This window comes from Dipodomys merriami, unplaced genomic scaffold (genome assembly GCF_024711535.1).
Source record: "Dipodomys merriami isolate MVZ:Mamm:240054 unplaced genomic scaffold, mDipMer1.0.p SCAF_4, whole genome shotgun sequence".
NCBI classification, from domain to species: domain Eukaryota; kingdom Metazoa; phylum Chordata; class Mammalia; order Rodentia; family Heteromyidae; genus Dipodomys; species Dipodomys merriami.
The window spans coordinates 22394754-22422302 of NW_027205603.1; the positions used below are offsets into that span (position 1 = coordinate 22394754).

Here is a 27549-nt window from a genome sequence, read left to right on the forward strand (position 1 = left end):
TTTGGTTAATTATTTAAATTTGAAGTATATAGAGATATACACATACACATACATATGATATAAAGTTTTCATCTGCTTTTCATATGCTATAATGGAATTAATGAGTCATGGCAGTTCTAATTATATTATTCTTATTACTCTTCATACAGCTTTACATAGTGATGGCCAATAGTTTTTGAAATAGTTAAATTAATAAAGAAAATCTTTCATTTTCAAAATGAACTTCACTTATGGTTTTCTCTTTCCTTTGAGTGATGAATAACCAAACACTAAAAACCGTAATCAATTCTAATCTTCCTATCCAAAATGTTGTATAAAATTATACTCCATCCTTATATTTCCTGAAGATTTAATAAGAAGCTTCAAACACAATCATGTGACTTTAAACATAGCAAGAATTCATATGTTGAGATTTTTAAATGGTCCCAACAATGACAAGTCATATCCATCTTAGAATTAGTAAGAAAACTTGTTCAACAATGCTTTACAAACTTTCATATTTTTCCCATGTCAGAAGATACCAAATAATTGACAAATATTTAAAACTATACAAAATATTTTAACATAAATATCACTTTGTTTTCATTGCACATCATTTTAAAGAAAATATCCACTTTAATATATGCATATTTATTGCTTTATAAATTTTCAAATATTATTTAAGTAATTGTAATTTGGTTTGAACATATGACTTTATAAATACAATGCATCATTTATTGCTTAGATGGGGTTGTGTGATCTTTTCTTTCTCTTTAGTGGTACTAAGGGTTTAATTCAAGGCCTTGCTTGAATGATGTCCTTGTTCTTTGTCTTTTAGTTTCTTTTTTTCTTCAGGTGTTTACTTGTGCTGACTTTGTCACTTCTGGCTTTATATGGTTATCTTCCTGTGTACATTTCCCAAGTAGCTGGAATTACAAGCGAACACGCATCACTATGTCAGCATAATACAGAAAAAAGTAAATAAGCCTGTATTATTAAATGAGGCTTCAACCTTATTTTCTGCCTTGTCTTTAGGTTCTGACAAAATTATTTTTAATTATTTTTAAAGCTGTTTTAGATGAACTGCAATCAAATAACTAAAAAAGCATCAAACTAAATGATTGTTTAAGACCCTACCTAGCTGAGCTTTGCATCATTTTATTAGCTTAGCTTTGGGATCAGTCATTGGTTGGAAGTTTCAATTAAATAATTTTAAGTGCTCCAAGGAAACAGTGAAGCTCCCTTTGTTTTGCAAACTATTTTCAACAATCAAACATTTTCTTGGTGGCAATGCCTGCAGCATTTTCAGATTCTACTTCATTTTATATGGAGTTTGTATATAAAGACTGTTTTTCTGCTGGGCCTCAGTGGCTCACACCTGTAAATCCTAGTTACTCAGGAGGCTGAGATCTAAGGATTGTGGTTCAAAGACAACCAGGGCAGAAAGTCTGTGAAATTCTTGTCTCCAATAAACCACCAGAAAACCAGAAGTGGCGCTGTAGCTCAAGTGGTAGAGAGCTAGCTTTGAGCTGAAGAGCTGAGGGAAAGCACTCAAGCTGAGGGTTCAAGCTCATGACTGACAAAAAAAAAAAAAAAAAAAAAAAAAAAGACTTTTTCTGCAGGCACCTGTCCTGATGAAATTGAATAAAGATGTGCTAAAAAAGTAAAATTTGACAGGCTAGGCTCTACACATCCACACCAATCACTTTTGACTGTAGTGTGTCACTTCTGTTAAAGAAGCATGCACATGAGCTGAAGCACATTGTGACCCTCTTATTTGTTAGTTACTAAAGCCAAAAACAGTTCAAATCAGTGATTTTCATTTACATGTGTAACCTAACATATTTAACTTCTATATATATTTTTTAACCATACATTAATGTAAATCAACTTAACATGATACAGATATACAATTGAACAAAATCTTAACATTCATAAACATTCAAATTTCATGAGATGCTTCAAAGTTCTTCAGCAGCAGGTAAAAAAGAATTATATGCTATATTTTGAATATGTCACAGTTAACATGAGTTAGTAAAAAAATAAGAACTTTCTCTTTGTTAAGAATGTGTAACACTTCCATACAACATAGATTTAACTATAATTTACCCATACTTTGACACCAATTATCATGTTCTAGTGCCAAAGCCTCAGGTTTTCCTATAATTATTTACTCAACAATTATGTGTTAGGGTGCACTGACAAGGACTAGAATGACAGAATGAAGATGATAGTCAATTCCTCAACAATTATATCCTATAACTCCCAATATGATTAAAGGCAATGTCCACAGAGAGACATACATTCTGATAAGTCAAACAAGGGGCACCGAGTGAACACAAAAATAGGGACATTCATGCCAGTGTAAGGTTGTTGTTTTTTTGTTGTTGTATTTTTAGCTTCTGTGCTGGAGGTGATATGTTAACTGAGGAATAAGATAAAAGTACACCACAGACATGAAAGCAGTGAATACCAACATCTAACATAAGTAATCCAAGTCAGCTAAGCTAGGACAAATAGACAGAGACATGATATAAAATTAAATGACTTGAAAGTAATCAGCTTGATTTTGTACATTTAGTCCATGTTAAGGTCTTTTTAAATTTTTCTGTGGAAATGGGATATATTAAATGGGATACATTAAAGAAAATTTTAAAATAACATTTGTCAAGGATCCATTTTGAATGGCACTTGCTTACCTACATATTGTTAAAAGACATGAGATTTTGTCATCATCTTAGCAGAGGCAATGATGATGCCTTACATTCTATGAGTAGTTTAGAGTACAAGTGGACAGTTGCATAGAATTATGAGTGAATTAAAAAGTGCATCAAACTCGACTAAAACTCAACAGAGAAACCACAGATCTAAACAACTGCATAGATCAACTAGATTTAACAGACATCTACTGAATATTTCACCCAGCAGCATCAGAATACACTTTTTACTCAGCAGCACATGGAACATTTTCCAAAATAGACCACATTTTAGGTCACAAAGCAAACTTGTCCAAATTCAGAAACATTGAAGTTATACCTTGCATTCTCTCAGACCACAAGGGAATAAAAGTAGAACTCAACACCAAAAGCCACCAAAGAGAGTTCTGCAACATATGGAGGCTGAACAACATATTGCTGAATCACGAGTGGGTCATGGAAGAGATTAGAAATGAAATTCAAATGGTCATGATATTCAACAAAAATTATATTCAACACAAATTACCAGCTCCTCTGGGGCATAGAAAAAGCAGTACTCACAGGCAAGTTTACGGTGCTGAGTTCCTACATCAACAAATTAGAGAGATCTGAAACCAACAATTTAATGAGACATCTGAGCCTCCTTGAAAAAGAGCAGCAAGATAAACCCCAATCAAATAGATGGAAAGAAATAATTAAAATTAAATCAGAATTAAATGAATGAGAATCCAAAAATAACATAGAAAGAATCAACAAAACAAAGAGTTGCTTCTTCGAAAAAATTAATAAAATTGACAGACTATTAGCAAATCTTATCAGAAAAAGAAGAGAACACACCCAAATAAATAAACTCAGAGGTAAGAATGGAAACATCACCACAGAAACAACCAAGATTCAGAACATTATAAGGGAATACTTCTCAAACCTTTACACTAATAAGTTTGAGGACTTGGCAGAAATGGACCTTTTCCTAGCAAATATTGACATGCCAAAACAAAACCAAGATGAGTAAAACTAGCTTAACAGGCCCATATCAAGAATTGAAATAGAAACAGCAATAAGAGACCTCCCATCTACGAAAAGCCCAGGACCAGATGGTTTTACAGCAGAATTCTACAAGGCCTTCAAAGCAAAGCTCACACCAATATTCCTCCAACTCTTCAATGAAACTGAAAGAGAAAGTTCACTACCGAACACATTCTATGAAGCCATCATAACCCTCATCCCAAAACCAGGCAGGGACTCATCAAAGAAAGAGAAATATAGACCCATTTCTTTGATGAACATCGATGCAAAACTTCTCAACAAAATTTTGGCCAATTGACTTCAACAATTCATCCAAAAAATCATACACCACGATCAAAATAGGATTCATTTCAGGGATGCAAAACTGGTTCAATATATGCAAATCAATTAATATAATTCATCACATCAACAAGAACAAGGATAAAAACCACATGGTTATCTCAATAGATGCAGAAAAAGCATTTGACAAGATCCAACATCCCTTTAGGATGAAAGTTCTGGAAAAATTAGGAATCCATGGAACATTCTTCAATACAATAAAGGATGTATATGACAAACCTACAGTCAGCATTATACTCAATGGTGAAAAACCATTTCCTCTTAACTCAGGAATGAGACAAGGATGTCCACTCTCTCCACTTCTCTTTAATCTAGTATTAGAATGCCTAGCTACAGCAATAAGACAAGACGCAAACATAAAGGGGATCTAAATAAGGAAAGATGAAATGAAACACTCCCTCTTTGCAGATGACATGATCTTGTATTTAAAGAATCCCACGAACTCTGCTCTCAAATTACGCAAGCTGATTCAAAACTTTGGCAAGGTAGCAGGGTATAAAATTAACCCTCAAAAATCAATGGCTTTTCCGCATACCAACAATGAGAAAAGTGTGGCTCAAATTAGGAAAGCAACTCCATTCGTAATAGCCCCCAAAAAAATAAAATACCTAGGAATTAACCAAAGAAGTGAAGGACCTCTATGATGAAAACTTTAAAAACTTGAAAAAGGAAATCAAAACAGAATTTAGAAAGTGGCAAAAACTCCCATGCTCCTGGATTGGAAAGATCAACATCATGAAAATGGCAATACTTCCCAAGGTTATCTAAAAATTCAATGCAATACCCATCAAAATTCCAACCTCATTCTTCAAGGAAATAGAAGAGGCAATCCAAAAATTCATATGGAACAATAAAAGACTCTGAATAGAAAAACAATCCTCAACAGAAAGAACAGTGCTGGAGGAATATCAATACCAAATTTCAAACTCTACTACAAAGCCATAGCAATCAAAACAGCTTGGTACTGGCACAAGAACAGACCTCAGGACCAATGGAATAGAATTGAAAACCCAGAAATGAACCTACAGACCTATAGCCATCTAATCTTCAATAAGGGAGCTAAAAAAAAAAATAGAATGGAAGAAAGACAGCTTCTTCAGTAAATGGTGCTGGAAAATTGGTTAACTACTTGGAAAAAAACTAAAGCTAGATCCTTATATATTATCCTGCATCAAAATCAACTACAAATGGATCAAAGACCTCGGAGTCAAAGCAGACACTCTGAAAACATTACAGGATGGAATAGGAGAAACCCTAAGTCTCCTTAACACAGGCCAAAATTTTCTTAATAGAGACCCAGAAACACAACAAATCAAAGAAAGGTTAGACAAATGGGATTGCATGAAAATGCAGGGCTTCTGCATGGCAAAGGACATAGCTAGCAAGATCAATAGAAAGTCCACGGATTGGGAGAAGATCTTCACTAGCCATACAACGGACAAGGGTCTCATATCTAAAATATACCTTGAACTCAAAAAATTAAATCCCTCAACAACAAATCTTCAAAGAAATAACTGCCCAATAAATAAGTGGGCTAAAGACTTAAAGAGAAACTTCTCTGAAGAAGAAAGAAGGATGGCCAATAAACACATGAGGAAATGCTCAACCTCTCTAGCCATAAAAGAAATGCAGATCAAAACATTGAGATACCACCTCACCCCAGTTAGAATGGCTATAATCAAGAACTCTAATAACAACAGATGCTTGAGGGGATGTGGACAGAAGGGAACTTTACTGCATTGTTGGTGGGAGTGTAAACTGGTTCAACCACTTTGGAAAACAGTATGGAGGTTCCTCAAAAGACTCCACATAGAACTCCCCTATGACTCAGCAATCCCACTTTTGGACATTTACCCAAATGATCACAAACAAGATCACACTAAAGCTACCAGCACGACTATGTTTATTGCAGCATTATTTACTATAGCTAAGATATGGAACCAACCCAGATGCCCCTCAGTAGATGAATGGATCAAGAAAATGTGGTATATATACACAATGGAATTCTATGCCTCCATCAGAAAGAATGACATTGCCCCATTTGTTAGTAAATGGAAAGACTTAGAAAAAATAATATTAAGTGAAGTAAGCCAGGTCCAAAGAAACCTAGGTCCGATGGTTTCCCTTATTTCCAATAACTAGTATATGTCTGAGTCAAGCAGAAAAGGTCAGATAAGTTGATATTAGGGAAATGAACCCTAAGATCTGTATTCAAATGTTTTTTTTAATCTTTCATGGGATTGTTTCTACCATATTTATAAGATTATTTCTTAGTCGGGCACTGGTGGCTCACGCCTGTAATCCTAGCTACTCAGGAGGCTGAGATCTGAGGATCACAGTTCAAAGCCAGCCCGGGCAGGAAAGACCGTGAGACTCCTATCTCCAATAAACCACCAGAAAACCGGAAGTGGCGCTGTAGCTCCAGTGGTAGAGCGCTCACCTTGAGCTAAAGAGCTGAGAGACAGCGCCCAGGCCCAGAGTTCAAGCCCCTCGACCGACCAAAAAAAAAAAGGATCATTTCTTTGTTGCTTTGTATGTCCCTCCCCCATGGTATAACCCCTGCTTTCACTGTATTTGATGTTATCATTTGTGGAGGGGAAGGGAAAAAACAAATCATTTAAATAAGGTTACAGGTGGACCCTTGCAACGAGATGTACAAGTGGTTATGTTGAAAAATGAACTTTACAACTTTGGTGAGGAGGGAAGGAACATCCGGTGGGGGGACAGGGGAAGGATGGGAATGGATGGGAAGGGGAAATAAAGGAGGAAGCTACAATGCTTGATAAGAAATGTACTCATTATTTTGCCCATGTAATTGTAACCCCTCTGTACAGTATTTTCACAATAAAAAAAAGTGCATCATTAAAAACTGATAGCATATTGGGAATTTTGATACTGTAGAATATGTTCAAATGAAAATTAAATTTAGAAATGCCTACATTCCTACTGAAGGAAGATGGTGGCGCTCGCACAGGTAGTCCTACTACGTGTCTCTGACCAAAAGAAGATCTAGAGGCATGGCCACACTCTACCTCAATAGATCCAAAAAAAAGAAGCACATGTGAGCCTCTCAAAAACAGTTCATACCTTTTCTTCATATTTTTTTCCTCTATATTTTTATAGCCATTATGATTTTTATTGAGGTATAAGTTGTGTGTAATAAAACTGAATAATTTTAAGTGTAAAAAAAAAGAGAGAGATCCACTCCAATCAAACTCTAAATTCCTAAAGATTTTCCCTATTACAACAGGAAGATGCTAGCGGGCAAATAAAGAAAGTGAAAATAGAAAGAGTGAACGGGACCCCTACAGAGCAGCTGCACCACAAGGCTCCGTGCAAGCATCCAGACTTACTGCAGACGTTAATGAGAGGAGCACCCAAAAAGTGAAGAAAGAGCTCAACGCCTGATCTGCAGAAAGTTAGGAAGGAAACTGGTGAAGACCTCCAAATTGCTGAATGGCCCCCCGCTCCAACCTGGCCCCTGCAATCAGGGAGGCTGTGGGGAAGGAGCGAATTCTGCAATCCCGCCATTACAATCGTCAGAAATAGGCAACACCAGGGAAGCCCCCAATCCAGCCCGTACCCACAGCGGGATCCCCCATGAGCTTCCACCAACCCCTGCACTCAGCGCTCAGGAACCACAGCCACAGCCAATCCCTCTCTCCAAGGGCCAACTGCTCTGCAGCCTCAGTGCAGCTGCTGGGCCCTGCTCCCTCCCTGCCGCCACCGGGTGCAGACCCCTAGCTCTCACAGCCACTGCAGCATCACACTGCTGCAGACACATGCTGCTGACACAGCTTGCTAGCAGCCGCAGACAGCCAACACCTCACGCCCCAGGCTACTCACCACCTCCCACAGCCTCTGCTGCACCAGCATGATCCTGGCTGCCCACACCAGCCTGCTGAACCCAGCTCCACCCGGTCCTCCCAGCGCCAGGACTCCCCATGCCACAGACGAGACCCTTCAACTACAGCAGAGCACCCCCTCACCTGGACTTGCCAACACCCAGACTCTCCGACTGAGAACCCGCCAACTCCATACTGGCCACCTCAGCACAGGCTCTGTGGTCCAGCGTACCACCAGCTACAGAGTAACCCAAAGAGGTCCACTTCCTGGGGGTGGGATCCTAAAGCCCTCCAACCCAAATCCCCTTCCTAAAGGGAGGGATCACATCAGAGCAGAACACTGACATAAGCTCTGTTCCTAAGGCACTTGTGGCTACCTGGGAAGGCTTGGGAACACAGCTCCAGGCCAACGATAGCAGTCTAAAATCCTGAAACCCCCAAAACGCCCTGCCACCAGGCCTGAGGTGGGACTCTAGATAGCAGGCACCCTCCCCCATCAAAAGGCCATCTGCTCCCAACCAAGCCACAAGGAAAGTGGACTACAACAAGGCATACAAGGTTCTATCAGGAATCAGCTTTGAGGACTACACGGAGACTCAGGCTCCCAGAAACAATCCAAAAACCCGCTCCTTTAGGGTTCTTTTTGTTTTCGTTTTGTTTTGTTTTTAAGACTGATCATTTGTTGTTTGTTTTTATTGCTGTGTGTTACTTTTGTATATTTTGTCTTAGGATTTGCTATCTCACTTGAATCTTCTAGTTATCATTATTTGTTTTTTTCTCCCACGTTCTAATTTCTTAATTTGTAATTTTTTTCTTTCCCTCTCAATCTCCCCTTCTAGTTTCTCTCCACATCATACTACCACTCCATCAGAGCTATCCTATCTAGTTCTAGACACAAAGTAAGGCCTCCTTCGATGTGTGTAAACAATACAGGAGCTATCTTAGCTTAAGTGACTTTCCAATAGTATCTGAATAAAAGTTTTTCTAATCTCAACAAGTCTTCCAAATACACTTAACTACAACTTCTTTTCTTATCTTCATCTAGATCTCTAAGCTTTTCCCTACATAATCTTTCTTCGAATTTTCTACCTCTTACACTCGAAAACAGTCTCTATTCTCCTCCTACTACATATTCCCCTCCCCTATGCTGTTCTTACCCCTCTACTATCATTATACCCAACTTTTCTTCTGAACTTAAATTTGTATCTCTCTAATCCTAACCCTTCTATTCTCCATCTGCTCCAGTTTATCGATCCCTAAAGGTTTATATCTGACCCAACTTACAATTGGTTTTATTTTGACTACAAAATTGGTTCTGTTTGACTATTTGGAGTACAAGTGACCCATCCTGTTAATTCTAAGGAGCATACTTATCAGCCAAACCTAGATTGTCTCAAAAGTTACAACTATACGTAATCCAACCCCAGAGCCACAACATCCCTCTCCAAGCAAAGAAAAAGAGAGCTAAATATGGAAACACCTACCCATAACTCTGAAACCCTAAAATCTATACATCTACATGACACCGTGTGGGCTTCGGTCCTAAAAGACTGTCCTGCTGTTGTGGTTCTTATCTCCAAATGGGTAGAACTAATCACAAAAACACAATCAACTAACACCAACACTATCTCCACATAAACAAGCTACAGAGCAGTCCCAGAATAACCTAGAGGATAAATTTCAAGATAGTTTAAAAGCATGGCTGGTAAATCTACTGAATGAAAAATTGGACACCCTGCATAGAGTTATAAGAGAACATGACAAGGCCAACCAGAAGCTAATAGATGACTGCATGGCCTCTACAAATAAAAGGATAATGGAACTCCAGCAGAGGGAGAAAGAATCTAACAAAAGGATAGAAACCCAGACAAGGGAGTGGAAAGAGAAGTCTGATAACCAACTCCAGGAGGTAAGGCAATCTATTCAAAATTTAAATGATAACCTTAATAAAGAGCTGGCCACCATTAAGAAAGACCATCAGGAAGGCAAGGAGATAAACAGCAAAGTAAAAAGCCTTGAAAGTAGAATGGAGGAAGTGGATGAGAGAATATCAGAGGCAGAAGACAGTTTAGACTCTGTAAAGAAAGAGCACACAGATATTCATAACAAAACAAAAAAGCATGAGAGATCACTGCAGGAAATACCAGATACATTCAGAAAGCCTATTTTAGATTTTAGGTATACAAGAGGGCCTAGAGAGGGAAGCCAATGGATTAGGAAATATATTCAGCAGGATACTAGCAGAGAACTTCCCAAATATACAAAAGGACAGGCCCAGATACAAGAAGCTTTTAGAACCCCAAATAGACCAGACCAGAACAGGTCATCCCACCGCCATATTATAATCTGTACTGGATCAATAGTCACTAAGGAAAGAATTCTTAAAGCTGCCAGGGAGAAAGTAACCCAATCAGAATCACCTCAGACTTCTCAGCAGACACTATAAAAGCAAGGATGGCCTAGAAGGAGGTATGCCATGCCCAAAAGTCAAATAACTACCAATCAAGAATAATCTACCCAGCTAAACTCTCATTCATAGCAGAAGGACAAATAAAAACCTTCCACAGCAAGGAAAGTCTGAAGTAATATATCACTACCAAACCAGCTCTTCAAAAAATCCTCAAAGATATTCTACATATAGAAAACCAACACAAACAGAATATAGGCAATGAAGCAGTCCACAGAGAACTAATGTAATCACAACAACAAAAGCCAAGGCAGAGTCACCCCCCCAAAAAAAATGGATAAAATGTAGGGACAAACACCTCTCAGTCCTAACTCACAATATTAATGGACTTAACTCTCTAATTAAGCAACATAGATTCTCTAGTTGGATCAAAAAGTGAGATCCTTCTATCTGCTGTCTTCAAGAGACATGCCTTGCCCACAAAAATAAACATATTCTGAAAGTGAAAGGCTGGAATAAAATCTACCAAGAAAATGGCCCCAATAAACAGGCGGGAGTTGCAATCCTAATATCAGATAAAATAGATTTCAAATTAAAATCACTGAGAAGAGATAAAGACCAGTACTACATACTAATTAAGGGATCTCTCCTTCAAGAGGATATTACTATCCTCAATACATACTCACTAAATAACAGAGCACCTGAATTTATCCAAGAAACACTACTTTCTCTCAAATCACACAAAGATCCAAAAACAATAATTGTTGGAGACTTTAACACACCACTATCCCTGCTGGATAGATCAACCAAGCAAAAACTCAATAGAGAAACCTCAGATCATAATTTGTGGAGGAGATGGGGAAAACAAGTCGTTTAGATACAGGTGGACCCATTGCAACTATGAGAAGTACAAGTTGTCATGTCGAAAACGAACTTTACAACTTTGGTGTGGGGGGGGGCGGGGGAGGCTGGGAAGGGATGTGAAGGGTAAACAAAGGAGGAGGCTGCAATGCTTGATAAGAAATGTACTCATTATCTTGTCCATGTAATTGTAACCCCTCTGTACAGTATGTTCACAAAAAATTAAAATTAAAATTAAAAAAAGAAATGTACTTATTACCTGATTTATGTAACTCTAGCCCCTCTGTACATCATCTTTACAATAAAAATTTAAAAATCTAAAAGAAAGAAAGAAACCGAAAAAAAAAAAAAGAAACCTTGGATCTTAACATCTGCATAGATTAACTAGACATAACAGACATTTACCAAATATTTCACCCAGCAGCATCATATTATACCTTCTTTTCAGCAGCACATGGACCATTCTTCAAAATAGACCACATACTAGGCCACAATGCAAATTTGTCTAAATTCAGAAGCATTGACATTATGCCCTGCATTCTCTCAGACCACAAGGGAATAAAATTAGAATTCAACATAAGAGACCCTGAATAGCAAAAACAATCCTTAGTAGAAAGAACAGCACTGTAAGAATATCAATTCCAAATTTCAAACTCTACTACAAAGCCACAGTAATAAAAACAGCTTGGTACTGCCACAAGAACAGACCTGAACCAATGGAATAGAATTGAAGACCCAGAAATGAACCCACAGACCTATAGCCACCTAATCTTTGACAAGGGAACTAAACAAATAGAATGGAAGAAAGACAGCCTTTTCAGTAAATGGTATTGGAAAAATTGGTTAAGCACTTGTAGAAAACTAAAACTAGATCTGTATGTATCATCCTGCACCAGAATCAACTCCAAATGGATCAGAGACCTCGAAGTCAAAGCAGGCACTCAGAAAACATTACAGGAATAGGAGAAACTCTAGCGCTCCTTGGCACAGGCTGAAATTTTCTTAATAATAGCCAGAAGAACAACAAAACAAAGAAAGGTTGGACAAATGGGATTGCATGAAATTGCAGAGCTTCTGCAAGGCAAAGGACATAGCTAGCAAGATCAAAAGAAAGCCCCAGACTAGGAGAAGATCTTCACTAGCCATATAACAGACAAGGGTCTCATATCTAAAATATACCTGGAACTTAAAAAATTAAATCCCCCAACAACAAATCCTCAAAGAAACAATTCTCCGATTAACAAATGGGCTAAAGTCGTAAAGAGTCTTCTCTGGAGAGGAAATAAGAATGGCCAATAGACACATGGAGAAACGCTCAACTTCTCTAGCCATAAAAGAAATGCAAATCAAGACAACATTGACATTCTACCTCACCCCATTCAGAATGGTTCCTCCCCAAAGGTATAACCTCTGTTTTCACTGTATTTGATTCCGGTGCCCTGCATCTTGTATATATGCTTCTCTAATTCAGGGAGGGGAAGGGAAAAAACAAAATGCTTAATTAAGGATACTGGTTGACCCATTGTAACAATGAGATATGCAAAACACTATGTTGAAAATGAACTTTACAACTTCAGTGGGGGTGAGGAGGGTGAGGTTGTTGTGGAGGTGGGAAGAAAGGGATGGTGGGGGGGTAAAACAAAGGAAGATGCAACAATCTTCTTTAGGAAATGTGCTCATTACCTTGCTCATGTAACTGTAACCCCTCTGCACATCATTTTTACAATAAAAATGTGCGAAAGAAAGAAAGAAAGAAAGAAAGAAAGAAAGAAAGAAAGAAAGAAAGAAAGAAAGAAAGAAAGAAAGAAAGAAAGGAAGGAAGGAAGGAAGGAAGGAAGGAAGAAAGAAAGAAAGAAAGAAAGAAAGAAAGAAAGAAAGAAAGAAAGAAAGAAAGAAAGAAAGAAAGAAAGAAAGAAAGAAATCTAGTAACAACAGATGCTGGAGGGGATGTGGCCAAAAGGGAACCCTACTGCATTGTTGATGGGAGTGTAAACTTGTTCAACCACTTTGGAAAGCAATATGGAGGTTCCTGAAAAAACTCCACATACACCCAGCAATCCCACTTTGGGGCATTTACCCAAACGATAACAAACATGGTCATACCAAAGCTACTAGCACAACTATATTTATCGCAGCATTATTCACCATAGCTAAGATATGGAACCGACCCAGATGCCCCTCAGTAGATGAATGGATCAAGAAAATGTTTTTTATATATATATATATATATATATATATATATATATATATATATATATATATATATAGGAACTCAGAAAGAATGACATTGCCCCATTTGTTAGGAAAGGAAAGACTTGGAAAAAATTCTATTGAGTGAAGTAAGCCAGGCCCAAAGAAACATAGGTCCCATGGTTTCCCTTATTTGCAATGTCTAGTACATGTTTACGATAAACAGAGAAGGTCAAAGGCTATGTATATATGACCATATGAGATAATGTTAAGCAAAATATCCCCCAAGACAGGAACACAAGGAGTTTTTCTTTCTTGCTATTTTTTTTTAATGTACTTATAAAGCACTAAGTGATTCTTTTGTTTCTTTTGTAAGTTCTTCCCCTATGGCATAACCCCTGTTTTCACTGTATTTGATTCTGGTGTTCTGCATCTTGTATATACATTTTTGTAATTTGAGGAGGGAAAAGGGTATAGCAGAATGCTTAAATGGGGATGCAGGTTGACCCATTGTGACAATGAGATGTACAGGATACTATGTTGAAAACGAACTTTACAATGTGGGGGTGGGAAGAAGTTGGGGAGGTGGGGAGGGAAGTGATGGTGATGGGAAAGTCAAAGGAAGAGGTAGCAATGCTCGATAGGAAATGGACTCATTAACCTACTCATGTAACAGTAACCCCTCTGTACAGTATCTTTACAATAAAAAAGAGAAAGAAATTTTAAAAAGAAATGCCTACATTCTTCATCTTTTATTTCTTCTCTACTTATCAAAATATTTCAAGTATAATCTATTAACCATCCACTACTTATACTTGATTTCATAAATCAATCTACCATTGATACATATATTTGATAACATACCTTCTACTGTTCAGTCAGCTTTGCTAATTTTCTCTGGCTCTGAAATAAATCAAATACGTTTAATAGTTTCAAGTTTAAAAAGATACATTTTCATTTAGATGACAGATTAATAGGAAAAGTGGCCCTAAGTAACACTTGAGAACTGATTCGTTATAAATTGAATATTACTTCAAAAATTATTTTAGTTTTTATGAAGATAAATATGTTATTTAATATAACAGACAATATTTATAAATTATTATTTCAGTGTGGTGTTATATTTTATTAAACAAAGTTTAATAATCAACAAATATAACAAATCCATTACATTGTGATTCCTGACATAACTGCTGCTTTTACATTTTTAATCAGTTTTAATGGATTTTTCATTAAATGACTTTCCATTCTCTACCTTCAGAAAGTTAAAAATTTGAGCACAGTGTGATGGTATAGGCTTGTAATAATAACTACTTGGCAGGCAGGGGAAAGAGGATTATGATCCAAAGCCAACATCAAAGTATCCAAACCATTTAACAAGGATACAGGTTGACCCATTTCAACAATGAGATGTACAAGACACTATGTTGAAAATGAACTTTACAACTTGGGGGTGGGGGAGGTGAGAAGGGATCAGAATCACAGGGGAAAAACAAAGGAGGGTAACAATGCTCCATAGGAAATGTACTCGTTACCTTACTTATGTAACTGTAACCCTTCTGTACAGTATCTTTACAATAATATATATGTAAGTCCATTTGCTGCAAAAATAAAAAAGATATCAAAACCAAAATGCTATCAAAACCAAACTAAAGCAAAAAGGTTGGAGCATGCAATTCGAATAGTAGGGCATTTGCCTAGTAAATGATGAGCCCTGAGTCTTTAGTGAAGCAGAACAATAAAAATTAAGCACATGGTTACACTTTTATAACAGAATCTTAAATATATAAATGAAGCAATTGCTATTGTCATAATGGTATATGAAATCACTACTAACAAAAAATTTTAAATATTATGCTATCTAGAGCCTACCTGTAAAAAAAATTTTTGGACACAAAGATTGGCTGTAATTACAATTGACTTAGGGCATTTAAAAATTGGAACAAAGTGGCACTGTGGCTCAAGTGGCAGAGCGCTTCCCTTGAGCTGAAGAGCACAGGGACAGCGACCAAGCCCAGAGTTCAAGCCCCAGGACTGACCAAAATCTAAAAATAAAAAAGAATTGGAACAAGGGGGGAAATGTGTAACTGTTCATAAGTTGTATATCTTCTGAATAAATAAAAAGGACCTTTTTAAATAATTTACTAAATATATTTTGCTCACAGGTAAAATGTATGAAAACATTTCAGATTACTGCACCTATATCTATATGTCCCTAACTAAAATGTGATTAATTATATTATTTTTCTTTGTTGGTGCTGGTAGTGATGCTTGAACTCTTGCTTAACTTTTTCATTAAAGCTGGTGCTCTTTCACTTGAGCCAGTTCTCTATTCTTGGTTTTTCACTGTTTAATTGACAATAAGAGTATTGTGTGCTTTTATGATAAGTAGGGTTGCTATCACTTAAATATTTTACACATGCCACAAACAGGGTCTAAAATAGTATATTGAATATTTCCAGCAATTTTGGTGATAATGACTGCATTATGCAAAGTCTCAAATTTTAAGTAGAAAATAAAATTTAATTTGCTGACAGATTTCTCATTAACTTGATAAATTTTCCCTGAAAACAGCATTACATACAAATCTCATAATGATAATTCAATACCAGATCAAAGATCTTCTTGAAAGAAACTTGTAATATCATTAATAAAAACTATGCCACATTTTATGCAATTTGAATTGAGTATTTACAAATGTACTGTTATTAACTTTTATAAATATTTGATTCAAATTTTACACATGAACCATATGGAGGTCATAGATGCATAAACCTACTAATCAACACAAGCCTCCAAAATAAAATTAAGAAGGTATCAGAAATTCGAAACCCCAAAGAAAAAAATAATATAACTAACCTTGTAGAGATGCTTTCTCAGATCCTCACAGTCAAGCCTCATACTAGAAAAATTTAAGTTTTCTCTTGGAATAAAACCAAAGTTCAGGTCTGAACTATCACAATTTGAAATACAAGGACCTTCTAGGACAGACCTTGTACTATCAATTCTATGCAAAGATTGCTTCTGCTCTTTCTTCAGCAAACATTTCCTATTGACAGGCTCTAGTTCCTCAGCAGTACTGTGAAGGTTGCAAAGACAAATATTTAGCAGCTCATTATTACTCGGTTGCCTCCTAAATAACATTATCTTTATAAATGCAAGTCCAAACAGAATTGAAGATTAAATAATGCCTTAAACATGGAAATATGTCAAAGAATACCTAGTCTGAGAAGTTATTGATTTAAAATTACTGTGAAGAATTGTATCTATTTTCAAACGGATTTTAAACTAACAAGACTTCCAAACCAAGCAGGAGGGACAAATGAGGGATATGTTAGCACATGTGCTATCAGAAAGTACTTGAACTTCTAGAGAGGCTCAAATTGTAAATTTCCTGGGGTTGCTGGTGAAAACAATTGTATAGAAAGGGTAAAACTATTTGAGGTGATGCATATCCTTAACTATAAATATTCTTAACTATAATTGACATTTCACTATACATTGATATATTAAAACATCATATTGTGATGCACACACATATATCATATTGTGATGCACACATATGGAGAGAGATAGAGATGGATGTATAGATATTTATAACTGAGGATATAAACTAGAGGTGCTCGTATTTACTAGAACAAACATCCTCTAATAACATTTACACATGCTTATTTTCACCAGTGGTTCATTCTACCTATATTTTGTGATAAACATTTAGTGCTCAGGAATACTTCAGAACCTCAATTCATAGGGAAAAAGAAGAAAGCATATTTGCAGTCAATAAAAATCCTAAGACAGATTATTACCTCATTGCTAAGGCATCAATGGTGAAACACACCTTTTTTTTTACACACTTCCCCACACTGATTAAAGTGATAGTAGTAGTAGTAGTAGTAGTAGTAGTAGTAATTTTTTATATATCATTATCATTACTTTCAGTACTAGTGTTTAAGCTAGGGTCTTCACACTTGCTAGCAAGGGACAACACCACTGAAGCATGGCTAGGGCCATGTTTTATACTCCTTCCTTTTACATAAGGTCTTACTTCCTGCCACAGCACAAGCCTGAGATCACATATTTTTAGTCTTCCTGTGATTGGGGTCACAGGTGCACATTACTCCATCAAGCTTCCCTCCACTGAGACAGAGTCTCATGAACTTTTCTTCCTGGCCTGATCTCATACTGGGATTCTCCCCATTTCAGCCTACAATGTAGATTGTAGTGACTGGTACATCCATTGCATCTGGTTATGAATAGATGAGTAATCTCATCCACTTTTCTGCCAACATTGACCTCAATCTCTGAATCTCCTGTTCTCAATTATCAACAGTTACAAGTATGATCTACTAGTCCCCCGCCAATTAGGAATTATATATTTTGATACTTACTCATTTAGCTCACTTAACAGTGATTTTATACATTTTACATCTTCCATCTGAAGTTTTTTACATCTATCCTCTTTTATTTTTCTGGACTCATTTTCAGCTTCCATTTTATATATTTCAGTTTTCATAGATTTAAGTCTGAGTTCTATCTGACTTAATATTGACTCATTATTACTGTCCCTTAGGTGCTTTAAATTGTCTTGGTCTTCTATCTTTTCCTAAAACAAGTTAAAAGGACATATTTTAAACAAAATTCACTACTTCATACAATTACCAATGTTAAAAATTTAAGAAAAATATTTACATTGACTCATAGAATAATGTATAATATGGGAAATAAAATGCTGCAGGTTAAAATATTCATCTGCATAAAATATTGTATTTATTTTTGGCCTTTCTGTGTGGCTTGAATTTTAATCCCCTCTCTCATAGATGTACTTCAAGTACTCTTCCACTGAGTTATAATCTCAGGTCTGAGTCAACTTAGTCTATTCCTCATCTCATTGGTAAATCCACAGAATAATAGTACTTTTTTTTGTAAAATTTGTACAATGAAACTTATAAACTACCATATACTTATAACCTACCATATGCTCCTGTATGAGATTTTTGAAGATTAGAAATTTCTCTTCTAAGTCCTCATGATTTTTCTCTAGGTGTTCCCATTTCTTTGGGATACCTTTTATTGACAACATATCCTGCTCAAGACATTGAATATGTTCTTTCAGATGAGTATATTTGCTAGATGTAGTTTCCAATTTTTGTTTCACATCACTGATCTGCATGAATATAATAATATAGCTTAGTAATAAAAGATATGGACTGAAAATTGTCTAAAAGCATGGGGAAAGTCTAAGTACACTTGCAATAAGTAATTTATAATGGATTCTTCAAATGTACTGTATTGAATTACCTTGAAACTCAAAAATTAAAACATTGGCAATTATAAATTTATAGTATTTACAATTGACATCCTTGTCACAAAGCATCCGCACTTGCCAACCAAGTTCCATTTTTCTTCATTGCTTCATGTTGTATTTTGTAAAATGGATTTTTTGCTACCTCTTAGTAGAATGCCTTTTACCACTTCCTCCAATATTCAAGCTTCACAACTTAAATTTCAGGGATGTAGGTTTCAGTTATTTACACCTGCATCAACAAATGCCTAACAGGAAAAGTCTTTGAAATTAAGGATTTTCACTAATCTTATAAGTATTTATTATAAAATCATTATTTTGACTTGAGAAATATTAATTTTCTTTAGATTCATGAATTTAGTATCAGAATTACTTCTGAAAGAAGCAATGACTCTCACTGTAAATGTTTAGTGACTATGACCTATACATTTTTTAAAGGATTTAATTCAAGAGTGTTGTTGCCTCACATCTGCATTCCTATCTATTCCTGAGGCTGCAATCTGAACATTGAGCTAAAAACCAGCATGAACAGAAAAATCTGTGAGACTCTTATCTCCAATTAATCTGCAAAATGCTGAAAGTAGAGGTGTAACTCAAGTGGTAGCACACCAGCCTTGAGTAAAAAAAACAAGCCAGAGCTCAAGATAACTTAAATTTTTTTAAGTTAGTAAGAATTTAAAATTGTTCAACTCTAGAAAGTAGTGTGGAGGTTCCTCAAAAAAATTAAACATAAATTATGCTATGATACAGCAATTCTACTCTTGGGCATTTATCCAATAGATGACAAGCCAGGACACAAGTAAAGTCACCAGCACAATTGTGTTTACTGAAGTACTAGTTACCATAGCCAAGCTATAGAATCAGCACAGATGCCCCTCAGTGGATGAAAGGCTCAAGAAAATGTGGTATATATACACAGTGGAATTTTACTCATCCATTTGAAATGATATTGTACCATTCATAAAGAAATGGAAAAACTTGGAAAAATTATGCTAACTGAAGTAAGGCCTAAAGAGACAAAAAAATGTGTTTTCCCTTCTATGCAGAAGCTAGATTTAGCCTACAAACTTATAAGTAAATATGTTGGGTGGTATGCAAATATAAACAAATATATTAACTGAAATATGGTAGATTCAAAGAAGTTCTCAAATGGTGTATTTCCTTAGAAAGCCAAACACAAAGTTCAGCAAAATAAAACACCAGAATCAGTTTTTCTAAAAGGGTAGGATGGGGTTAAAGGGGAAAAGATGGACAAATAAAGAGGAGAAAAAGGGGGAAATGTGGACACGAATCCAAAGTATATCTTACAAAAGTAAGAAAAGTGAGGGGAGGTGTGGGGAAGGGAGGGATGGGTGACATGGAACAAGATATATTGTGTTCATAAACTGCTTTAATGGCAATTCTTTTTGTACAACTACTTTAAAATAATTTAAAAAGAGCATTATCTTAGACTTCAGGAATGAAGGAATATATTAAGCAAGAAAAATATCATACTTTGTAAAGACACGGTGTTGAAAATGATCTTTACAACTTTGTGGGGGGGAGTTGGAGAAGAGAAGGAAGGGATGATAGGGGGAAAACAAAGGAGGGGGTAACAATGCTCCTTAGGATATGTACTCATTACCTTACTCATGTAACTGTAATCCCTCTGTATAGCATCTTTACAATAAAAAATATATTAAAAAAGCAAAAGTCTGCTATAAATCTCAAAAAATCATACTTTTGTGTAGATTTCACTGGTACTGAGTTGATGTGAATGGTTTTCCTTTTAAACAGTTTTGTCCTTAGTAGTGTAAAACATGTCTATAGACTATTTGATATTTTTCATGAAATTTACACTCCTGCAAATAAACGAGCCTTATCAACTGGTTTCTAATTAACAGCAAGTGAGGACATACTGTATGACTTCTAAGGCTGAACTAGAAAATAGTTTCCATATAAAATTTTCCTAGGGAAACTTACTCTTAAAACACAATATTGTGAATAATTCTAACCTTGCTGTATTTAGGGCTGTAGAACTAGTGGGAACCTAAACAACCCATGGGGTACAAAACTCATTGTGGTGATCATTAGCTCAAAGAAGGGATGCTTCTAATGGGAATGCAGCCATGAAGCCTCCACCTTTGAACCAAATACAGCACCAACCTGTGCATTAAGAACTACACAAAATCCCACCTATTTTATTCTCTCTGCATGTTCTTGGGATTGAGGCCATTGCCTTGGGCATGTGGCCAAATACTTAGGCAGTGAGATACAATTCTAATTCAATAGCGAGAAATAAAACCTTAACTTTATGCGGTACAGCCTGAACATAGAATATAGTGCAACTGAAAGAATATAGTGACTATGTCCTCTGAAAAATGACTTGGTATCATATATATGAAAATCAAAATTCAGCATTATGTTGAAAACAAACTTTATAATTGGGGGGGGGGGGAGTTGGGGAAGTGGGGAAGGAAGGGATGGTAGGGGGGAAACAAAGGAGGAGGTAACAATGCTCCATAGGAATGTACTCATCACCTTACTCATGTAACTGTAACCCCTCTGCACAGTATTTTTACAATAAAAACATTTAAAAAATCTAAACTCAGAGACATCAAAAATATGAGAAAAAAAAGAAAACAAGGGATAGTGGGAGAACAACAGGGGAGGGAGTAACAACGCTTGACAAGAAATGTACTCATTGCCTTACTCATGTAACTGTAACCCCTCTGTACAGAATTTTTACAATAAAATAAAATAAGGAAACCTGATTCCTTCAAATGACACTATGGCAGTGAATTGGACAGCATCCAAGACAAAGAATTGCTATTGTTGATTATAATTGTCATCTGTGAATTTACGTAAGACAGAACTAACACCTTAATGTATTTGGATCCTCAGTCTTATCATCTGATAAACACTTCAGAAAAGTAGGCAATTGCCTCTTCTGGTATAGAATTCAGATATCAGGAGCTTCTAGAAAGATTGGTCTTAGAAACAAGTATGGACCAAGGCTGGCCTAAAGACTGAGCCAAGCCTGGGGTGGTAGGGATAGATTATGTCTGAGTTGGGCTGTGGGCCTGGATCTGGTGGCCTGACTATTTGAGAAGAGACAAACTAACTGCAATCCTTCCACTACACAGTCTTTCCTGAACATTGTGAACATTTTGACTTCAGGGTGACAAGTGATACAAATGTCCAACGTACAAGTGCATTTCAGATATGTAAATCACAAGACAAATATGAAAAAAAGATACTATAAGCCCTCCAAAAAGCATCAGTCCCATATCAGTTCATGCTGAGCATACAAAAGGGGAAAAATCACAAAGAACTCATAAGAATGATAAAAAGTGATCATCCAAATGAAAAAGGGCACATATAAATAACTGAATGAATTCAAAGAGCATACATGTAAATAAGCAGTTACAGACACCCAAAAAGAATACAAATAAATACTGGAATGATTTAATGAAGATAATGCAAGATTAGAAATAAAATTTTAATAAAAAAGGCAGACATCCTAAAACTGAAAAAAAGTGAAATTCAGGAAAATAAAAGCTCAATAAAGAAGGTAAAACTATGGCAATTTTTTCTAGTGATGTTGATTAACTGAGGACAGAATGTCAGCATTCCAGGATAACACAGATATAGAAGTATAGCCAAATTAAGAATTAGGAAATATTAAAGAAATATAAGTCAAACAGGCAAAACCTCTGGGAAATTATGAAAAAATCAGACTGAAATATTTTCTTTTTTATTTCTGAAATATTTTCTAAATTTAGAAAAGATAATAGTGGTCTGTGTTCTTACCACTGTACTTAGTATGGTACTATTTTTCCTAGCCAGAACAATAAGGCAATAGAAATTAATTAAAGTGGCACAAATAGGAAAGAAAGAAGGATTTTTTCCTATTTGAGGCTGGGAAGGTGGCTCAGTGGTGGAGTGCTTGCCTCGCATGCATGAGGCCCTGGGTTCGATTCCTCAGCACCACATAAGCAGAAAAAGCCAGAAGTGGTGCTGTGGCTCAAGTGGTAGAATGCTCACCTTAAGCTGAAGAGCTGAGGGACAGCGCCCAGGCCCAGAGTTCAGCCCCATGACCAACAACAACAACAACAAAAAATAGACATAAAAATGGAAATATAACAACAAATACCAACAAAATCCAGAAGATTATGAAGGAACACTTAGAGAAACTATATTCATATTACTGGAAAATGTGGAGAAAATAGATACCTTTCTAAAAGCACTTGACCTACGAAAAATTGAATCAAAAGGATTTAAACCACATAATTTAATCTATAACACACAATGAGATTGTAGGAATAAGTCTCCTAATGAAAGAAAAGTTCACTACCTAACAGATTCACTGCTCAATTGCATTAGACTCTTGCAGAAGAACTAATACCAAAAGTCCTCAATTTTTTCATGAGACAAAAAGGGAAGGAATACTGTGAAATTCATTCATGAAGTCAGAATTCCACACAGCCCAGAATCAAACAAAGGCACACAAAGAATTATAGACCAATCTTTTGGATATGCTAACTCTCAAAAATTAATTTTTGAGAACCTGAATACACCTCCTCCTCAAGTAAACATGTGACATGATCAAGGTGGTCATATTCCAGATATGCAAAGTTCAGTCATCATTTGAAAATGAATACACAGAACATAACACATAAAGGGATCAAAAACAAGAATCACGGGACTGGGAAGGTGGCTTGGTGGTAGAGCGCTTGCCTTGCATGTATGAGGCCCTGGGTTCGATTCCTCAGCACCATATAAGCAGAAAAAAAAAAAAAAGCTGGAAGTGGCGCTGTGGCTCAAGCAGTAGAGTGCTAGTCTTGAGCTGAAGAGCTGAGGGACAGCGCCTAGGCCCAGAGTTCAGGCCCCACAACCAGCCCCCCCCCCGAAAAAACAAGAATCACATGATTAGATCAATTGTTTCAGAGAAATCCTTTGGTAAAATTCAACAAACTGTCATGAAAAAAAGCCCTCAAGAATCTAGGAATAGAAGAAATATACCTCAACATAGTAAAGGAAATATATAACAAACTTAAAGCTAAATAGGGATGAAGTGAACTCATTTCCCCTAAAGTCAGGAAGAAGGCAAACTGTTCACTTTCTATATTTCTATTCAACATAGTACTGAAATTCCTAGCAAAAGCAAGACAGTAAAAGAAAGAAAAGACATGAAGAAAGCCAGAAGTCAAATTATATCTATTTCCAGAACATAGGATCCTAGATCTAAAAAGATTAAGGATTCCACCCTAAATTGACCTCATATAGATTAACTTTTTAATATAATCCAGCAGTACCAGTTTTGATATATACCAAAAATAATCAAATTCAGTTTACTACAGATTTACTAGTATATTCCTGTTTATTGTGACATTATTCAGTTAATGAATTAGACAATCAATCTCAGTGATCATAAATGAATAAATAAATTACAAAAATATCTTATACATACTTAACAGATTTACTCAGCTATTAACAAATCATAGCATTGGACCACTTTGGAAAGCAGTATGGAGGTTTCCTCAAAAGACTCCACATAGAGCTCCTCTATGATCCAGCAATCCCACTTTGGGGCATTTATCCAAAGGATCACAAACAAGGTCATACCAAAGCTACCAGCACAACTATGTTTATCACAGCATTATTCACCATAACTAAGCTATGGAACCAACCCAGATGCCCCTCAGTAGATGAATGGATCAAGAAAATGTAACATATATATATATATATATATATATATATATATATATATATACAAACACACACACACACACACGTGTGTGTGTGTGTGTGTGTGTGTGTGTGTGTGTGTGTGTGTGTGTGTATAAATTCTATGCCTCCATCAGAAAGAATGACACTATCCCACTTGTTAGGAAATGGAAAGATTTGGAAAAAAATTATATTAAATGAAGTAAGCCAGACTCAAAGAAACATAGGTCCCATAGTTTCCCATATCTGCAACAACTAGTATATGTCTAGGACAAGCAACAAAGCTCAAAAGCTATATTCATATGACCATATAAGATGATGCCAAGCAAAATGAACCCCAAGACTGGGACACAAGATGGTTTATCTTTCTCACTGTTGTTTTTAATGTACTTATAATGTGCTGTGTGATTTTTTTGTTTCTTTTGTATGTTCTTCCCCCATGGTATAACCTCTGTTTCACTGTATGTGATTCCAGTGCCCTGCATCTTGTATATACATTTTTCTAATTTGGGGAGGGAAGGGAAATAACAAAATGCTGAAACAAGGATACAGGTTGACCTATTGTAACAATAAGATGTACAAGACACTGTGTTGAAAACAAACTTTACAACTTGGGGGGAAGGAGTTTGGGAGGTAGGGAGTGAAGGGTTGGTAGGAGAAAAACAAAGGAGGAGGTAACAATGCTTGATAGGAACTGTATTCATTACCCTACTCATGTAACTGTAACTCCTCTGTACAGTATTTTTACAATAAAAAAATATACATGGGAAAAAAAGAAATCATGGCAGTGGAAGAAAATAAATGGAAGTAGAAAACATATTCAGTGAAAGAAGCCAGTCCATGGGGCAAATAGCATATGATTTATCTCATCTTTTGTTAGAAGATTAAAACAAAATGCTATGAGGGGGCTGGGAAGGTGGCTCAGTGGTAGAGTGCTTGCCTTGCATGCATGAGGCCCTGGGTTCAATTCCTCAGCACCACATAAGCAGAAAAAGCTGGAAGTGGTGCTGTGGCTCAAGTGGTAGGGTGCTAGCCTTGAACTAAAGAGCTGAGGGACAGCATCCAGGCCTAGAGTTCAGGCCCCACGACCAACAAAAAAAATGCTATGAGGGTAAATTGGATACTATTAGGGAAGTAGAAAACATAACAAAAACAGAGAGGAAGAAATGAAGACAAGAAAGAGTAACAGTGGGTGAGTATAAACAAAAAACAAATGCATGCATGAAGCTGCAATGATTAAAAACCAGTAACCATGTAAAATTTAGTATACAACAATTAAGAAGCAAATTTGTCTACCACAGACTCCTTGCTCTTGAAACCCAGCATCCATATTTGAGGAAACTTAGGCTACAGAGAGCAAGGTGCTTCCCCAACTGAAGCTTTAACCAGGGAGAGCAATGACAACAACATCATCCAGATGTGGGATGTGGGACTGAATGCTTTTGGGGATGACTCATCTCTCTAGCCTATAAGCGTTCCTCACTAAACCTGAGCCTGAGCAAGGTAATCTGTCCTCAGCAATCTTTATTCATAACCATCAGTCCAGGAGGAAAATTAATGATTTAAACCACTAAAGTTTGGGATTTTAATTGTCATTTTTCTAAAATAATACAGGAAGAAACATATAAGAATTAATCCTTAAATTAGTATCTAATTATATTGAGAGTAATTTATCAGTAACAAACATTGCCAATAAGAATCAGAAGACACTTAGATAAAAGACACCAGAAATTTGGAGGGGTAAGAATTTTCAACTATTCCATTCAAATGAAAATTCTTACTATGAGGTGGATATGCCTACCTAGAATTTTTTCTCAAATTATGTGTTATGGAAGAATGGAAAGCATGAACCATAGTATAATAGTTGATACAAGTGAAGACTATAATGATGTCTATTCTTTGCTTCTGATGAATTTCCTCATCCATTATCTCAGTCAGCATTATTATTACCTTATCATTATTATTATCTTTAGGTAGCTGTACAATGGAGTTGACATTTGATAAAGCAGTTTATACTTATCACTCCTGTCAACATTCTTACCCGTCTCTTCCCTTCCTTCTCCTTCCCTCGCTCTTCCTCATTTGTAGTACATACACTGGATTTTTGCCCCCCATCCCCACTTCTCCTCTTCATTTGTACACTCCTTACCACTTGATTCCACCCCTTTTGAGTATTTGCTTCCTGGTATTTTATCTTGCTAAAGTCTGATTTTGGCTTTCTAATGATTTGCACCATTTGAGTTCTCCCTTGAATCTACTATATTGCAGTTAATACCTTTGTATATACCTGTGTACCATCCAATCTATTTACTTATGAGTTTGTAAGCTGAATCTAGCTTCCACATTTAAGGAAAACGTATTTTTTGTCTCTCTGGTCCTGAGTTGTTTTACTTAACATAATTTTTCAAGTCTCCATCTATTATTTTTCATTTTTAAATGGTTATTGTAAAATTGATGTACAGAGGTGTTAATAACTCAGGTAAGAGCACATTTCTTTTTGAACAGTGTCAGCACCTTCCCTCTCTTTTGTCCAGCTTTTCCTTCCTGATCACCTCCCACAAGTTGTATAGTTCATTTTCACAGTGTCTAGTGAGTATCACTGCATTATTTGTTCGCCCTTTGTCCATCCTTTACAAATAGTACAATAACATTCTAATGGATAAGTAAAATTCTATTGTGAATATGTCAAATTTCTTTAAATTGTTTCCTTGGCTAAGTTAAACTATTTACTCAATGCAGCTTGCATTGAACTCTAAAATACAGCTATACGTATCTATTTGCCTAATGAAAAGAGGTGAACCTAAGCAATTATAGTTTCTTTTTATTAATTTTACATTTTTATTGTAAAAATGTTGTACAGAGGGGTTACAGTTACATGAGTATGGTAATGAGTACATTTCATAGCAAGCTTACTACCTCTTCATTTTCCCCCATCATCACTTCCCTCCCTGCCTCCCCAACTCATCCCGCCCCCCCCCCACATTGTAATGTTCATTTTCAATATAGTGTCCTGTACATCTCATCATCACAATGGGTCAGCCTGATCGCTTTTTAGGCATTCTGCAACATCCCTTCCCCTCCCCAAATTACAAAAATGTATATACAAGATGCAGAACACCGGCATCAAATCCAGTGAAAACAGAGATTATACCATGGAGGAAGAACCTACCATAAGAAAAAAAAAAAGAATCACAT

At 36.2% G+C, this 27549-nt stretch overlaps 1 protein-coding gene across 1 annotated transcript in view; it reads right to left on the reverse strand.

Annotated features, from left to right (window-relative positions):
• Window positions 1-614: 614 nt before the first annotated feature.
• LOC138806219 (POTE ankyrin domain family member A-like) overlaps window positions 615-27549 on the reverse strand; it is a 75160-nt gene continuing 48225 nt past the window's right edge. Inside the window, exons 14-18 of the mRNA XM_069991753.1 lie at window positions 18316-18507; window positions 17732-17946; window positions 16203-16422; window positions 14208-14246; window positions 615-905 (exon numbers count right to left, since the gene is read on the reverse strand). Coding sequence (XP_069847854.1) covers window positions 14211-14246; window positions 16203-16422; window positions 17732-17946; window positions 18316-18507 — 663 coding nt within the window. The 3' untranslated portion in view covers window positions 615-905; window positions 14208-14210. The remainder of the gene's footprint in view (window positions 906-14207; window positions 14247-16202; window positions 16423-17731; window positions 17947-18315; window positions 18508-27549) is intronic.